At 44.1% G+C, this 18,995-nt stretch overlaps 1 protein-coding gene across 1 annotated transcript in view; it reads right to left on the bottom strand.

Annotated features, from left to right (window-relative positions):
* Nucleotides 1–2,702: 2,702 nt before the first annotated feature.
* LOC124712352 (putative ammonium transporter sll0108) overlaps nt 2,703–18,995 on the bottom strand; it is a 99,954-nt gene continuing 83,661 nt past the window's right edge. Inside the window, exon 8 of the mRNA XM_047242646.1 lies at nt 2,703–2,915. Within this exon, the coding sequence (XP_047098602.1) occupies nt 2,703–2,915 (213 nt within the window). The remainder of the gene's footprint in view (nt 2,916–18,995) is intronic.

The raw sequence follows: 18,995 nt of genomic DNA on the forward strand, positions 1-18,995 counted from the left end.
CAGCATTCTGGATTATTCAATGTTTGTACAAATAGCTCTCAGTCCAACAGCTCAGTTTTGTTCTGGCTATACATTGTGTTCTTAATGAACGTGCTTTCAGTGGTAAGTGTTGTATTTCACTGAGGATATCGCTTTCGGACTTGCAGTTGAGTGTGGTTATGATGCGAAAGTATTTAGGAGAGGGATTTCCAGCTCTGGAACTTACCTGTTAACCAAGGGAAGCCTTCCAAAAATTCTGGCCAGAAGTAAGGAACTACGAATAATTTTTATTTGTTTCTGTTAATATTGCCCACAATCCCAGAAAAAAATTAAAATTGTGCATGTGTTTGTCATGGTGCGCACTTACTCTCGCATGTGTGTATGCATGTGTATCCTGATGAAGGAGCATGTGTACTTTATCTCCAACCCCTTTCCACCAGCCATACGAAGACTGTAGCAAGGCCACTGTTTCTCCATTTTTCGTACTGGGGAACTTGTCCAGCGCATACTCTATCCACTGGCACTCTGCCAATTCTGGTGATAAAACAACCTGAATATGTAATCAATGAATTCAGTTTTTTAGCAGATCGAAAATGGTATCTTATCGCAGGTGTGAAAATGGTTGGCTGATCAGCAACGACGAGAGAAAGTATAGCCGGCGATCAAAAAGTTTCCGTTCGAAGGCTGTACAGTCAATCAGACAAACTCGCCTCGAACGTTGAGGCAATCATCTGAGCGATGCATCAGGTTGAAGATTTTATGTTATGTTAAACAGGGACCTAGAAACAACGAAGAGGCTCCGTCCCCACAACAGCCGCAGTGGTCTACAACCCCACGGCGACTACCGCAGTCCACTTCACCCCTCCGCCTCCCCACACCGAACCCAGGGTTATTGTGCGATTTGGCCCCCGGTGGACCCCCCCGGGAACGTCTCACACCAGACGAGTGTAACCCCTGTGTTCGCGTGGTAGAGTAATGGTGGTGTACGGGTATGTGGAGAACTTGTTTGCGCAGCAATCGCCGAGATAGTGTAGCTGAGGCGGAATAAGGGGAACCAGCCCGCATTCGCCGAGGCAGATGGAAAATCGCCTAAAAACCATCCACAGACTGGCCGGCTCACCGAACCTGACACAAATCCGCTGGGCGGATTCGTGCCAGGGACCAGGTGCTCCTTCCCACCTGAAAAGTCGTGCGTTAGGCCACACAGCCAACCGGGCGGGCTCAAGTTGAAGATACTTGTTTGGTAAAAAACAATGTCCTGCTGCCTGAAGAAGTCGGTAACTGCTTGCTGCACATTCTCTTCCGAGAGGATTCGTCCATGCTTCAAGGCCTATTTTGAAAGACCAAAGGTGTGTTAATCGTCTGTGGATAGAGCAAGATTGTATATAGGGTGCTCGAATGTCTCCCACTTGAGGTAGCTTAACTTCTGCATTACGGGGACATACATCATCATGAAGCAACATAACCCCTTGTCGCAGTTTTCCTGGATACCAACTCAAGTGGGAGCCACTCTAGCATCCGCCCTATAGCCCGGATCTCTCCCCCATTCTATTATCAGGCATTCAGTCCCTAAAAAGGGCCTCGAAGGCTCGATGAATCACGTTGGACGAGGATGCACGGCAGGCAGTTACGAACTTCTCCACGCATCAGGACATGCTGTTTTACCAAACAGTTATCTTAAGCTGGCCGAAGTGGCCAGTGGTTCTAGGCGCTACAGTCTGGAGCCGAGGGGCCGCTACGGTCGCAGGTTCGAGTCCTGCCTCGGGCATGGATGTGTGTGATGTCCTTAGGTTAGTTAGGTTTAATTAGTTCTAAGTTCTAGGCGACTGATGACCTCAGAAGTTAAGTCGCATAGTGCTCAGAGCCATTTGAACCATTTTTTAGTTATCTTCAACCCGTGACTCCAATGGGATAATTACCTCAATGCTCAAGGTGATTTTGGCAACGGCCTTGCCGCAGTGGATACACCAGTTCCAGTCAGACCACCGAAAAGCGCTGCCGGGCGTGGCTGGCACTTGGATGGGTGACCATCCGGGTCACAATGAAGTGCTGCCATTTTTCGGGGTGCACTCAGCCTCGTGATGCCAACTGAGGAGCTACTCGACCGAATAGTAGCGGCTCCGCTCAAAGAAAACCATCATAACGACCGGGAGAGCGGTGTGCTGACCACACGCCCCTCCTATCCGCATCCTCAGCTGAGGATGACACGGCCGTCGGATGGTCCAGATGGGCCACTTGTGGCCTGCAGACGGAGTGCTCAAGGTGATTTTAGCCGCCTGGCATACGGATTCTGGACTGTACAGCCTGCGAACTGGAAATTTTTGATCGCCCCTTTTATGACTCTAACACATGTTAATTCACTTTAAATGCTATTTCATTTTCTTGTAATGTTCTCAAAGGTCTTGTACTTTGTACATTTATTTAGTCACGAGTTGGAAAAGACATAACAAATATGGCAACAAAAATTGGTTCTGACACATGTGCATTCCCATTACATGCATCTGGCGTATCTAATGACATGTGCTATAACATAGTTCACATTTTAATCAAATATCTACATAAATGGCGTTCATTGTGTATCACTTTTACAGTGACCAAGAATAACGCTGCAGTCTTATCTTTAGGAATTCCACATTCTGACAGCATACTGCTCAAGGAACAACTGCTGAATGCTTAGGTTCAGAGACATCTACACAGAGGAGACCAAATGACATGCGACATTGCTACTGAGCTGCGGTGTTCGGCTCTTGGACAGGTTCGCCTCGGTCCCTGGGCGGTGGGAGACCAGGTCTCAGCTCGGTGCCCTCCTCCATCGGCAGCAGCCGCGAGCAGAACGGAGAAATCGACCGCCGGCTTATCTCCTCCAGCCGCATCAACAGTGTTTTCGCTCGTCTGTGGTCCGCCTCCTCCCACGAGGTCCTCAGCAGCCCCAGCACCTGTGCGCATTGCAATTACTGAGACTCGAGGTTCCCTAATGACACTTTCTGCGACGGACAATCACTCATTTTTGTTGTTCAAGGATGGGTCAATAAGCACAGGGTTACTACAAACATTCATTCGTTTCCAAAGCTCTATATTTTCCAAAGCAAAACGGGCAGTCAAATGAAAACCAAACACCGGTTGCAGCTGGACCGTGGAATGGTTACACTCAAAAGTAGTCACCATATGCGTTAAGACATCTGTCCCACTGGGAGACGAGACAATTAATCCCCGTTTCGTACAACGCTGACAGATCCACTTCCGCACCGACTCTTGCACTTTCTCGTCAATCTGAAACCGACGTCCACACACGTTATTATTCATGTCACCAAAGATACACTACTGGCCATTAAAATTGCTACACCAAGAAGAAATGCAGATGATAATCGGGTATTCACTGGACAAATATACACTCCTGGAAATGGAAAAAAGAACACATTGACACCGGTGTGTCAGACCCACCATACTTGCTCCGGACACTGCGAGAGGGCTGTACAAGCAATGATCACACGCACGGCACAGCGGACACACCAGGAACCGCGGTGTTGGCCGCCGAATGGCGCTAGCTGCGCAGCATTTGTGCACCGCCGCCGTCAGTGTCAGCCAGTTTGCCGTGGCATACGGAGCTCCATCGCAGTCTTTAACACTGGTAGCATGCCAAGACAGCGTGGACGTGAACCGTATGTGCAGTTGACGGACTTTGAGCGAGGGCGTATAGTGGGCATGCGGGAGGCCGGGTGGACGTACCGCCGAATTGCTCAACACGTGGGGCGTGAGGTCTCCACAGTACATCGATGTTGTCGCCAGTAGTCGGCGGAAGGTGCACGTGCCCGTCGACCTGGGACCGGACCGCAGCGACGCACGGATGCACGCCAAGACCGTAGGATCCTACGCAGTGCCGTAGGGGACCGCACCGCCACTTCCCAGCAAATTAGGGACACTGTTGCTCCTGGGGTATCGGCGAGGACCATTCGCAACCGTCTCCATGAAGCTGGGCTACGGTCCCGCACACCGTTAGGCCGTCTTCCGCTCACGCCCCAAAATCGTGCAGCCCGCCTCCAGTGGTGTCGCGACAGGTGTGAATGGAGGGACGAATGGAGACGTGTCGTCTTCAGCGATGAGAGTCGCTTCTGCCTTGGTGCCAATGATGGTCGTATGCGTGTTTGGCGCCGTGCAGGTGAGCGCCACAATCAGGACTGCATACGACCGAGGCACACAGGGCCAACACCCGGCATCATGGTGTGGGGAGCGATCTCCTACACTGGCCGTACACCACTGGTGATCGTCGAGGGGACACTGAATAGTGCACGGTACATCCAAACCGTCATCGAACCCATCGTTCTACCATTCCTAGACCGGCAAGGGAACTTGCTGTTCCAACAGGACAATGCACGTCAGCATGTATCCCGTGCCACTCAACGTGCTCTAGAAGGTGTAAGTCAACTACCCTGGCCAGCAAGATCTCCGGATCTGTCCCCCATTGAGCATGTTTGGGACTGGATGAAGCGTCGTCTCACGCGGTCTGCACGTCCAGCACGAACGCTGGTCCAACTGAGGCGCCAGGTGGAAATGGCATGGCAAGCCGTTCCACAGGACTACATCCAGCATCTCTACGATCGTCTCCATGGGAGAATAGCAGCCTGCATTGCTGCGAAAGGTGGATATACACTGTACTAGTGCCGACATTGTGCATGCTCTGTTGCCTGTGTCTATGTGCCTGTGGTTATGTCAGTGTGATCATGTGATGTATCTGACCCCAGGAATGTGTCAATAAAGTTTCCCCTTCCTGGGACAATGAATTCACGGTGTTCTTATTTCAATTTCCAGGAGTGTATTATATTAGAACTGACATGTGATTACATTTGCACGCAGTTTGGGTCCATAGATCCTGAGAAATCAGTACCCAGAACAACCACCTCTGGCCATAATAACGGCCTTGATGCCCCTGGGCATTGAGTCAAACAGAGATTGGATGGTGTGTACAGGTACAGCTGCCCATGCAGCTTCAACACGATACCACAGTTCATCAAGAGTAGTGACTGGCGTATTGTGACGAGCCAGTTGCTCGGCCATCATTGACCTGACGTTTTCAATTGGTGAGTGATCTGGAGAATGTGCTGGCCAGGGCAGCAGTCGAACATTTTCTGTATCCAGAAAGGCCCGTACAGGGCCTGCTACATGCGCTCATGCATTACCTGCTGAAATGTAGGGTTTCGCAGGGATCGAATGAAGGGTAGCGCCACTGGTCGAAACACATCTGAAATGTAACGTCCACTGTTCAAAGTGCCGTCAATGCGAACAAGAGGTGACCGAGACGTGTAAGCAATGGCACGCCATGCCATCACGCTGGGTGATACGCCAGTATGGCAATGACGAATATACGCTACCAATGTGCGTTCTCCGCGATGTCGCCAAACATAGATGCGACCATCATGATGCTGTAAACAGAACCTGGATTCATCCGAAAAAATGACGTTTTACGATTCGTGCACCCAGGTTCGTCGTTGAGTACACCATCGCAGGCGCTTCTGTCTGTGATGCAGCGTCGAGGGTAACCGCAGCCATGGTCTCCGAGCTGATAGTCCATGCTGCTGCAAACGTCGTCGAAGTGTTCGTTCACTCAGGGATCGAGACGTGGGTGCACGATCCTTTACAGCCATGCGAATAAGTGGGCTGTCATCTCGACTGCTAGTGATACGAGGCCGTTGGGATCCAGCACGGCGTTCCGTATTACCATCCTGAACCCACCGATTCCATATTCTGCTAACAGTCATTGGATCTCGACCAACGCGAGCAGCAATGTCGCGATACGATAAACCGAAATCGCGATTGGCTACAATCCGACCTTTATCAACGCCGGAAACGTGATGGTACGCATTTCTCCTCCTTACACAAGGCATCACAACAGCGTTTCACCAGGCAACGCCGGTCAACTGTTGTTTGTGTATGAGAAATCGGTTGGAAACTTTACTCATGTCAGTACTTTGCCAACCTTGTGTGAACTCTCTGAAAAGCTACTCATTTGTATATCACAGCATCTTCTTCCTGTCGGTTAAATTTCGCGCCTGTAGCACATCATCTTCGTGGCGTAGCAATTTTAATGGCCAGTAGTGTATGAAAATCACATGGTGAAAGGCAGGCCTCTATATGAAGGATGTTGCAGTGGTTCCCAACCAAATCTGTGAAACCGATTGGCACTAGGTGAATAATAATCTGGTACCTCCGTCCCGCCTCAGTTACACGTTAGAAAACGTTCGCACACTCTCACTTACGGATAACAATACACAGGGACAACTGCGTGCACATATACCGTCCCAGGAGGAGAGAGAGAGGGGGGGGGGGGGCGGGACGGGGGGTAAGAATATGTCATCAGGAAAGGCATCTGGCGACCCTCTAACACTAACACGGCCAAATCGTGTAATAACCCTGCCGACACCATACGAGTAGGGACACAGGCAAATCAAGAGAGAAGAATTTAATCTTTTGTGAGCTGAAAATAGACAGACCCTATTCCAATCGACCACCGTCCCATTCAGCTTGTATTTTCCTCTTCAAATATATCTGCTATCGATAGAAATGACCAGTTCTTTGAGCCATCGGAAACAGTTACGTTGCTGACGTGTCAATAAAATATCCTTACTTCCGATGTTCTTACAATTCCACCAAATTAGAAAGGGGTTTTCATAACTGTCCGCCCCGATAGCTGAGTGGTCAGCGTGACGGATTTCCGTCCTATGGGCCCGGGCTCGATTCCCGGCAGGGTCGGAGATTTTCTCCGCTCAGGGACCTGGTGTTGTGTTGTCTTCATCATCATCTCATCTCCATCCGGCTCGATGGTCGCGCAATGTGGCGTCGAATGTAATAACACCTGCACGAAGGCGGCCTTACCTGCACCGCAAGGGGCCTCCCGGCCAATGACGCTAAACGCTCATTTCCATTTCATTTCCATAATTATTTTAACCTCTGTTTTTTAAAGAGATGCATAGTTTCATTACACAGCCATTAAAGTCTCATACTACATTGTAACTTCATTTTTAGAAGTTACACGATAATTTAACGTTCATTGAATAACAGATTATCCTGCCTTTGTGTAATTTAAAAAATTTAAAGACTTGTGTTTGAAGTAAAACTTTAATATTTGCACATCGGAGCCTAACTGTCGAATGTAGAACCGATTGAAATGCACAGAACGAAAAGTTGTTGGCAAGTCTGGCGGGCGACATTTTTATTTATTTTTTATTTTTTTACTTTGGTGTGCACTTGTTCAGTGAAATGTTCAGCAAACGCACCGTCAATGAGAGCAGAAAGCTAAGTGACGTCCGTTTCGTTCATGTGGCAGAACATAGCAGCTGTATTTACATTTTGTGTTTCGACTACAACTAAGTTTCGTGTTGCTGCTCTTTGCGCACGCTTCTATACCATCCAACGTTGAGAAACCATCAAAAGAGGAAAGCTTGTGATATGACAACATTGTACAGACCACTGGGATGGGTTTATTACCTCACGGCACCTTCTGCACCAGTATGTGTGTAGGCCAGTGTGTACTTGGTACTGATCGAACAGTACTGCAGCTTCAGGCGTGATAATGCGAGATAAGCTGATAAAAAAATTTCAGCCTTTCCATACAAACAGATAATGTCAAAACTGTTCGTAGATATCCATGAGTATACAGAGGGTGATGAAAAACAGTGTGAAAAACATGTTGCAGGGTTGATTGTGTTGAGAAATAATTGTTAAAAAAAAAATTCGATATGTTGCGTCGTTCCCGAGTTAATTAGCTTTCAAGTTAGCCAATCAGGCCATTACGGGGGAAAAATTCAAGCCGTGCGCCAGACAAAATTAGCGTCAGTTCTTTTCGTAGCGCAGATGACGGGACTCGAGACTGCTCAGTCTTCAACTATAGTTCAATCCTTTTACCTTGGCGGCTCGCGCATGCCTGCCCAGACGCGGGAGATTGCTGCGTTGCCAGTTGCACACGACGCACGCGCCAATAGAAGCAGCGCCATAGTATAGCATAGTTCGCAAGCTTACGTGTAGGGGGGAGCGCGCAGTTCATGAAGTAAAGCCACCACGGCCGCATTAACCCTTTCGCTGCTACAAAGATGTGCTCCCTGCATTCCGCGCTGTGCGCGATTTTGTCACTGCACTGCTCGCCTGTGCAGACACATGTTCCGACTGCTTTGACACTCTTATCAATCGATTCCACAAAATGTATTTGGCCCAAAAATTAGATTTTTACACATCTTCTTGACTGATACCTTCCCCCCATAAATGACTTAATTTTGTTTCGATGTTCAACGCAGTTATTATGCAGCATTAAATATTGTAAAGCATTGCACGAAATTTTGAAGAGTTTGCAGAGGTAAAAGTCCATAGAGTATACTTTCCGTATGGTCGATTTTAGTTGCCACAATGTTGAGAATGAAATGTGGACAAGATACCTAAATTTCATATAAAATTTACTGTATAACAATAGCTCATTTAAGTACCACATAGGTGTCGTATGTAATATTGAGAAATATTCCGTCTTTCGCGACTGTAACAAAAGTTTTATTTACACTGAGCACGTTTGGCTTTATTTTAAAGCACTTCAATCAATCAAAAGGAAGTAGAGAAAATACATTAAACAGAACTGTGGGCTTACAGAAACATTAGGACTTGAATATACCGTCTATCAGTGACGTGCTCTGAGCTGTGTCAAATATAATTTTTGTGTGTGGCACACACAAACATCATTTATTTGCTAAAACACTGATCTGCCAACACAAACGTTGAATATTGTGTTACCGCAGCACAAAACTACGAAAGGTGACTTGGCAATGGAGGAGACAAAATACTGTCCACTGAAGATGCTCCAAAAGAGAGAAACGTGTCTGGTCTAAATAAGTCGCTTATTACAGTTGCAGAAGAGGAATATATTTCAGTACCATTGGTAAAACTGCGACTGTGAAACAAAAACGAGAAAGAGAACATGAGTACCATCGTGTATGTGCCATACCTTTCATTGATTGAAGTGCTTTAAAATAAAGCCAAATAAATAAAACTTTTATTACAGTCGCGAAAGACGGAATATTTCTCAATATTACATACGACACCTATGTGGTACTTAAATTAAATAAGATATTGTTATACAGTAAATTTTATATGAAATTTAGGTATCTTGTCCACATTTCATTCTCAACATTGTGGCAACTAAAATCGACCATACGGAAAGCATACGCTATGTACTTCTACCTCTGCAAACTCTTCAAAATTTCGTGCAATGGTTTACTACATTTAATGCTGCATAATAACTGCGTTGAACATCGACACAAAATTAAGTCATTTATGGGGGGAAGGTATCAGTCAAGAAGACGTGTAAAAATCCAATTTTTGGTCAAATAGTTTATGTGAAATCGAATGATAAGTGTGTAAAAGCAGTGGGAACACCATGTGTCTGCACAGGCGAGCAGTGCAGTGATGACAAAATCGCGCACAGTGCGGAATGCGGGGAGCACGTGTCCGCAGCAGCGAAAGGGTTAATGAAGAGACAAAGCTCTAGAAATTTCAAAAAACTGCATTCAAACGAATAAAATTTGTGAAGTAAGACACTTCGATATTGTTTTTAAATAATGAAAATATTAAGCACCACATAAGGTTCGAACTCATAACCTTTCGCGTAGCAGCGCAACACCTCAATTGTTACGCTAACGCACCTCGTCTGACTATAACACGTCACGCAAAATACTGACAAACACTGATGGTATGACTATGAATTACTCACGCCTCGTCGAAGTACAATAGGAAATAAACAATTACCGCTGTTCTTTATTGCGAAAAAGCGGTTCGTGAGAATGATACAAACACCTTTCCTTGCTATCGCCTGAATTAGGAGTCTTATTGCTTGTTTGGTTTAATTAATTAATAGAATATGAAGCAATTGGTATAAAGAATGCTTTTTCCAAACTTTCTATAAAAGAATGTCTGGTATCAAGACATTGCTTTTGTTCTATTACTTTATTTATCACTGAACGTTTCTAAAACTGAAGACACTCGTCCATGCTCTGCACTGCAATCGAGATGTGGCAGCGTCGGTCTCTGTTCATTGGCTGACTGTGTTTTGTGACGTCAGATGCGCAGAACGAACCTAAACTCGGCCGCCAACATAAATGACACGCACTTTAATATCGGTCGCCAGTCTAATTGGGCGTTCTTTGGTCGACCAACATAATAAAGCAGAAGGCTGTGCTGAGGCTAACCTAGCCTTCCTCGACAAACACACTAAACTCTTTCTTTATACCCATTCACACTACAACACAGTAGCCTAACCTTGCAGGTAAATGTACTACTGACTTGAAAATCAGACAAACAAATGACCAATGAGATAGCAAACAGTAACAGATCTCTCTCAACAACACGTACCTGAAATGAACTAGATGCAACAGTTTATAGAACCAGTCACCAACGCACACGAAGCTATTAGCAATACTGAACAGCGAAAAGCTGAAATGATTCTGATTTAAATCAGGGGGGTCTGTCATAATCTATAACATCATTGCCCAGTACAGGGTCTCTATGCCCATGCATTAACCAACTTGCATTAGAGTAGATAATACAGTAAATATTACTTTCTTGATATCGGTTAGAAGCATTTAAACAGAATTCAAATCTCTCTACACTGCCTCTGAAGGAGCCTTTGGATTGCTTCATTAACGGACTAGCCTAGTACATGAGGACCCTTAAACTCTCATGGTTTGGAGAACCATGCTCATTAACAAATCCACACTAGTATGTATGAGAAATGGTAAGCATTCTTTATTATTAATTAAGTAAAGCAAAACAACTATAACTCTTTAAATTACAAATGTGGTTTGATAAACAGTCTTTTAGCCTACTCAAAGAATAGTTGGCTGTGCAAATGCCAACACAACATTAAATTCAAGTTCAAACACTTACTCATGAAATGATAAAATTCGTAATTCTGATCAAAGTGCATAAGTGCAGCAATTAGTAATCTTTTTCATTTCATATTAACTTTACTATTTTCAGGCAGCTTTTCAAGTAATGCAAATTGTTTGAGAAAATAACTACAAATTGATTTAAAATTGCACTGGAAATGGTGTATTTCTCAAACTATAAAACTGAACTTTAAACACACATTAAAAAGCAATGACAATTATTTTTACTGCTGCGAGATAAATCTTTCAATACTAAACTAGGACATTTGGAATTAAATTCACTAGGACAGTATTCCTGTCCAGGTTTGCGATTTGGGATAATTACTAGTGTAAGATAGAGTTTTTAGCAACACCATGATTGTTATTACAACCAACTGTTGTTGTTGTTGTGGTCTTCAGTCCTGAGACTGGTTTGATGCAGCTCTCCATGCTACTCTATCCTGTGCAAGCTTCATCATCTCCCAGTACCTACTGCAACCTACATCCTTCTGAATCTGCTAAGTGTATTCATCTCTTGGTCTCCCTCTACGATTTTTACCCTGCACGCTGCCCTCCAATACTAAACTGGTGATCCCTTGATGCCTCAGAACATGTCCTACCAACCGATCCCTTCTTCTAGTCAAGTTGTGCCACAAACTTCTCTTCTTCCCAATCCTATTCAATACCTCCTCATTAGTTATATGATCTACCCATCTAATCTTCAGCATTCTTCTGTAGCACCACATTTCGAAAGCTTCTATTCTCTTCTTGTCCAAACTACTTATCGTCCATGTTTCACTTCCATACATGGCTACACTCCATACAAATACTTTCAGAAACGACTTCCTGACACTTAAATCTATACTCGATTTTACAACCAACTAAATTCCACAAATTCCTGGTCCATTTACAGAGTACCAAATACAAACAATTGAGTGGAAGACTGGTGGTACTGGTGACGTAATCTTCAGTGGCTGTTAACTTGGCTCCGATGCAGTCATGGCAGTACTGTTGGCCTTGCCCTATTACTGATCTTCTTGGCGACGGAATTATATTTTTATAGGGCTAAAAATGATGCTGTGACAATTTTATCACCAAGTACAGCACCCGAGGCCCATAAATACTACTCTTAAGCTCTTCTGGCCTCAAAACTCCAAGAATATGAGCCATAATGATACGCTGCTGCTAGCGAGATGTTAACCACAGCACTGCTCAGCCCAGACTCCTTACCCGCCGCAAAGGACGACTTTTGCACGCCAACCACACCTTTTCCACCCCGTCAGGCTACTTCCGTAGCTGTGGGGTTCCCCACATTTTTTACATTCAACCCTACGTTGCCTAACTATCGGCTAAGTCCTTTACAGTATATTATATAACAATCATTCCAGTAGTTATTTAAATTCACAAGCACCGTTTAAACAACATCATTCAATGCTTCACATAACTGAAATATGTATATGTAGTCAAAGAATTTCTACGATAGATACAACACTCTGCATAAGCAACACCACAAATTGACATAGAAATATCGATATAGATACAAAATAAGTCGAAAATAGGTGTTACACGTCTCAATGAAGGGTGAACTCCAGGGATGGTGAGGATGTTATTGAAGCTGCAAGACGTTGGCTGTGACGCTGGCCAGTATAGTAAAACTGTAAAACCATGCAGGCACACAGGACCCCCCGCCCCAGTAAGGTGAAGTAAGACTGCCGCATCGAATGGAGATTATGTTGAAAAATAGGATTGATATCCTGCACAATGATGAGCAATCCAGGTAACTACTGGAGTGGAATCTAACTGGAAAAACGCCCTTGGCCACTGAGCGACATGCAAATATTACTACCAATCCAGGTACTATGCTGCGCCACTAATCTATATCCCATCTTCCATTCACTTTCATACATCGTCCATACTCGTCTACTGAAACTTCAACCAAATCCCACTGTCTAACCATGAAATCCGTCCCAAGACATATACTTCTTACCAGTACTTGTCACAACGCTCCACCTCAAATCATCCCTGTTGTCTCCCTTGTTCTCCATCTCAACGACTTTTCGTCGACACTTGTAGATGCCCAAGACCTCATAGTCACTCTCATCATTCCACTTTCATCATTATCATGAACATTTTCAAGCACCACCCTGGTCATCATCACACCATAATAGCATTTTAGTTTTAGCTTTGACTATATTTCATTGTAATATAAAGTCATGTAAGAAGTTTTAACAAACGTAAAAATTATACGCCAACATGTTTCTCAAAACAAATCTGTTAGAGTGCTAGACTCAGGCATAGCAGGACCAGTGTTCAGTCCCAGACCGGAAATTTTCCACGTTCCAGACCCTCCACGGCCCAGCTCCCTCAGCCTGCTATCAAATAGAGTATGAGGATTTTTCTCGGCAGTAAAAGGCCCCCGAGGCGATCAGCTCGCAACTCCTAGTGCTGCCGCGAACGAGAGGCTGTACTCTGTGAGGAACTTAAATCACAATAAAGAAAACAAAGGCGAGCGTCCCCGAGCAACAACCTCGTTATCGTGAAATGGTGATGACTTAGACATAGCGCCAATAATAACCTGTAAACAGCTAATCTGATTGGCCAACGCGGAGCTCGCGCGCATTTAGTATGGAAACAGTTATTATTCCTGTCTGTACCACTAAATACAGCTGCAAATATATTATATGAGCATCGCTAGGAAAATAACCAAAAATATACAGCTGCAGGAAGCGGTAAACTTGAAAAAGAACGCACAGTCTCTGTAGCAATCCTAATAATAGTATACTTTTATAGCTACTCAGATAGAATCACTTTATTTTTGTCTTTGTGTCACCAACGTGGGTATGAAAGGTACTGAGAAGATAATTTTTTTCACTAAGACTGATTTAGAAATCACAAAACAATTCTTGTAGGTTTCCAAAGACTGAAGAAAATATTTGATGCAATATAATTAAAAAGGAAGTTTATTTAAAGCATTAACTATTAAACGCAAGAACTGGAAGGGTGAAGGAGAAAAGGATTAAAATGTGGTTGTAATAAGTTCATGGTACATTATTTGTTGAGCTTGCTAATTATACAGGGTGGTCAGAACCACTCTTAAGAACTTTTAAGGATACTGCAGGGTAGGTTGTGCTGGGAAATAATTGTAAAGAAAAAAATTCGATGGATTGCGCCGTTTACGAGTTAACTGTCATTGAAGTTAGCCAACAGGCCAATGCGCACAAACTCAAGCGGCCCGCTACAGACGGTGTCGCCAAACGTGTTCTTCGTTTGTTTTTCTGAAACTGAACAAAATAGTGATACACAAATTGGACAGGTGACGGTAGTAAGAATCGAACCCTAAAGTGCGTGTCATTTATGTTGGCGGCAGAGTTTAGGTTCGTTCTGCGCATCTGACGCCACAAAACACAGTCAGCCAATGAACAGAGAACGATGTTGCCACATCTCGATTGCAGTGCAGAGAATGGACGAGTGTCTTCAGTTTTAGAAACGTTCAGTGATAAATAAAGTAATAGAACAAAAGCAATGTCTTGATACCGGACATTCTTTTATAGAAAGTTTGGAAAAAGCATTCTTTATACCAATTGCTTCATATTCTATTAATTAATTAAACCAAACAAGCAATAAGACTCCTAATTCAGGCGATAGCAAGGAAAGGTGATTGTATCATTCTCATGAACCGCTTTTTCGCAATAAAGAACAGCGGTAATTGTTTATTTCCTATTGCACTTCGACGAGGCGTGAGTAATTCATAATCATACCATCAGTGTTTGTCAGTATTTTGCGTGACGTGTTATAGTCCTAATGGCGTTTTGTAGTCAGACGAGGAGCGTTAGCGTAACGATTGAGGTGTTGCACTGCTACGCGAAAGGTTATGAGTTTGAACCTTATGTGGTGCTTAATATTTTCATTATTTAAAAACAATATCGAAGTGTCTTACTTCACGAATTTTATTCGTTTGAATGTAATTTTTTGAAATTTCTAGTGCTTTGTCTCTTCATTAACCTTTTCGCTGCTGCGGACATGTGCTCCCCGCATTCCGCACTGTGCGCAATTTTGTCATCACTGCACTGCTCGCCTGTGCAGACACATGGTGTTCCCACTGCTTTTACACACTTATCATTCGCTTTCACAAAAACTATTTGGCCAAAAATTGGATTTTTACACGTCTTCTTGACTCATACCTTCCTCCCATAAATGACTTAATTTTGTGTCGATGTTCAACGCAGTTATTATGCAGCATTAAATGTAGTAAACCATTGCACGAAATTTTGAAGAGTTTGCAGAGGTAGAAGGACATAGCGTATACTTTCCGTATGGTCGATTTTAGTTGCCACAATGTTGAGAATGAAATGTGGACAAGATACCTAAATTTCATATGAAATTTACTGTATAACAATATCTTATTTAATTTAAGTACCACATAGGTGTCGTATGTAATATTGAGAAATACTCCGTCTTTCGCGACCGTAATAAAAGTTTTATTTATTTGGCTTTATTTTAAAGCACTTCAATCAATGAAAGGTATGGCACATACACGATGGTACTCATGTTCTCTTTCTCGTTTTTGTTTCACAGTCGCAGTTTTACCAATGGTACTGAAATATATTCCTCTTCTGCAACTGTAATAAGCGACTTATTTAGACCAGACGCGTTTCTCTCTTTTGAAGCATCTTCAGTGGACAGTATTTTGTCTCCTCCATTGCCAAGTCACCTTTCGTAGTTTTGTGCTGCGGTAACACAATATTCAACGTTTGTGTTGGCAGATCAGTGTTTTAGCAAATAAATGATGTTTGTGTGTGCCACACACAAAAATTATATTTGACACAGCTCAGAGCACGTCACTGATAGACGGTATATTCAAGTCCTAATGTTTCTGTAAGCCCACAGTTCTGTTTAATGTATTTTCTCTACTTCCTTTTGATTGATTGAAGTGCTTTAAAGTAAAGCCAAACGTGCTCAGTGTAAATAAAACTTTTGTTACAGTCGCGAAAGACGGAATATTTCTCAATATTACATACGACACCTATGTGGTACTTAAATGAGCTATTGTTATACAGTAAATTTTATATGAAATTTAGGTATCTTGTCCACATTTCATTCTCAACATTGTGGCAACTAAAATCGACCATACGGAAAGTATACTCTATGGACTTTTACCTCTGCAAACTCTTCAAAATTTCGTGCAATGCTTTACAATATTTAATGCTGCATAATAACTGCGTTGAACATCGAAACAAAATTAAGTCATTTATGGGGGGAAGTTATCAGTCAAGAATATGTGTAAAAATCTAATTTTTGGGCCAAATAGTTTTTGTGGAATCGATTGATAAGAGTGTCAAAGCAGTCGGAACATGTGTCTGCACAGGCGAGCAGTGCAGTGACAAAGTCGCGCACAGTGCGGAATGCAGGGAGCACGTCTTTGTAGCAGCGAAAGGGTTAATGCGGCCGTGGTGGCTTTACTTCATGAACTGCGCGCTCCCCCCTACACGTAAGCTTGCGAACTATGCTATTCTATGGCGCTGCTTCTATTGGCGCGTGCGTCGTGTGCAACTGGCAACGCAGCAATCTCCCGCGTCTGGGCGGGCATGCGCGAGCCGCCAAGATAAAAGAATTGAACTATAATATGTAATGTTACAATTTGTTTTTGTGCTGGGAGAATGTCTATTCCTGACCCACGTCTTTACTGTTATTATACTCTGCTGGAATGTTTTGGAAACGAATCCCAGTTTGATTGTTCTGTTTCCAATAGGTTATCTCACGGTCAACTTTCTTATAAATGTTCCTCACAGAGGTTAACGTTGCCATCGATTGTTGTTTAAGATAAGCGGTGTTACCGTTACAAGCGAACAAACAGAAGTGGGTAGGTGCGAGTTCTGGGCTCTAGGGTTGATGAGGATGAACAGTCCATTGAAGTTTCGTCAGGGCCACTCGGATGTGCAGATTTGTGTGAGGTCATGTGTTGTCTTGGAGAAAGAGAAGTTCGTCTGCATTTTTATGCCGATGAACACGCTGAAGTTCTTTCTTTAATTTACTGAGGGTATCACTTCAGAGTTGCACCATGAGGCAGGACATCAAACAACCCTTCAGAGTCCCAGAAGACTGTCGCAATGATTTTAGCTGCCGAGAGTGTGTCTTTGAACTTTTCCTTCTAAGGAATGATCGTGTGGCGTCACTCTATGTATTGCCATTTTGTTGAAGTGATAGACCCATATTTCATCGCCTGTGACGATGTTGGACACGACGTTACCACGATCGACCCTGTAACACACAACCAATTCCATACAGGTGGGGCATCGTTGCTCTTTACGGTCTTCCGTTAAGCGGCGAGGAACCAAGCGGGCACACACTTTTGAGCACCCCGACTGATAGACGAATATGTCAGCAGTGTCAATAGAGATGTCCACTTGAGGAGCGAGGTCTTTGATTGTGATCCGTTGATCACCTCGAATGAGAGTGTCCACACGTTTCAACATTGCAGGAACCACAGATGTGTGCGGCCGGCCGGCACACGGAAGATCGGACAGGCTTGAGCGACCTTGTTGCGATGACGAGAGACGCCTCGCCCGACGACTCACCACGCTTTTGTTCACTGATATTTCCCCATAGACATTCTGCAAGTGACTCTGAATGTTTGTGATGCTGCAGTTTTCCGCCAAAAGGACCTCAGTGACATCTCTGCTTGGAGTGTGAGCCGTGCCGGCTCGTATCGATTGATTGATTGAGTCAGCATGGTGTGATCTTTGGGGCTCAGCCGTTTGAAGTGGCTTTTGGCCTCGACGGGCGTTTGGCGCTAGAGAGGGGACAGCCGGAGAGCCACGCGGCGCGTGAGAACAGAAGGCGAGCGTGGTTGAGCAGGCCGGGGCACGACGCAGAGGCTGTGGTGTGTTCGACACGTTTGCAAGACCGAACTTGGCTTGCAGTGTGGGAACTGGACTCGGCCACATTACCCGAATCGAGTCGTGCGGCCCTGATTTGGATCTGTAAAGGATTTCATAAAATATTTGGTGAGAATTGCTTGTCATGTATTTGGTGCGCATATTTTACTGATCCTTGCTTCCCAAGTATCGGTACCATGACCGGAAACTGTTGTCTTGTCAACTAAAACGTCCCCTCTATTTAGTGCTCTTTAAGTAAACACGTGTTATAGTGTTTCGTTTAAGGTCTATCTGGATTTTGTGATGTGATACAGTTCAAGGTAGCGAGGTATATTAATTGGTACTATTGCTGTTCGGAGTGACGGACGGCATAAGCCAGTATGGTGAAGCTGTAATATTTTTCCTGGTACAGTGAGCTGTGTGGACGTTGTTACAGTTGGTTCAAAGCACAGGCTTAACATGGAATCTGTAGGTTCTGTGTTATCTAATTGCATTACTTGTTCACTCGTAAACAGTGAAATGGTAGCCTTACTTGACTATTTAAGTTTATCAGTATCCTGTTAAGGGGTAATTTAAATGTGCTCCCCAGTTTCAGTGAGAATATGTTAACCTACTAGTGTAGTTTAAATTTCTAAGCTGACTTGGTATTATGCTATTCGCCCTCGTCCTTTAAGGTTGCGTCAAGGGCATTAGTTATTGATTCACCCTTGACCATTTTATTTCAATGTTCGTGAAATAGGCTATCATTTTATACATCGTAGTTATTTTACGTTTGAGGAATTAATGTTTGGCGTTTTCTCCTCCCCCCCTTTCTCTGAAATTGTATAGGAGCACAGGCTCTAAGACATTTTTTTCAGTATGTTATAGTGTACTGTGTGAGGCACCCTGTCCAGCTCGCCCACTTGCTGTGGGTTCTGGGTCTAGCCGCCTCTGGTCTGGGTCCAGTGGGCCCCTCTTCTGCTACTTGAATTAGCCCGTACCAAATACAAACAACTGACTGGAAGACTGGTGGTACTGGTGACGTAATCTTCAGTGGCTGTTAACTTGGTCCCGATGCAGTCATGGCAGTACTGTTGGCCTCGCCCTATTACTGATCTTCTTGGCGTCGGAATTATATTTTTATAGGGCTAAAAATCATGCTATGACAATATTATCACCAAATACAGCTTCCGAGGCCCATAAATACTACTCTTAAGCTCTTCTGGCCTAAAAACTCCAAGAATATGAGCCACAATGATACGCTGCT

The sequence above is a fragment of the Schistocerca piceifrons genome, chromosome 8 (genome assembly GCF_021461385.2).
Source record: "Schistocerca piceifrons isolate TAMUIC-IGC-003096 chromosome 8, iqSchPice1.1, whole genome shotgun sequence".
Classification (NCBI taxonomy): Eukaryota; Metazoa; Arthropoda; class Insecta; order Orthoptera; family Acrididae; genus Schistocerca; species Schistocerca piceifrons.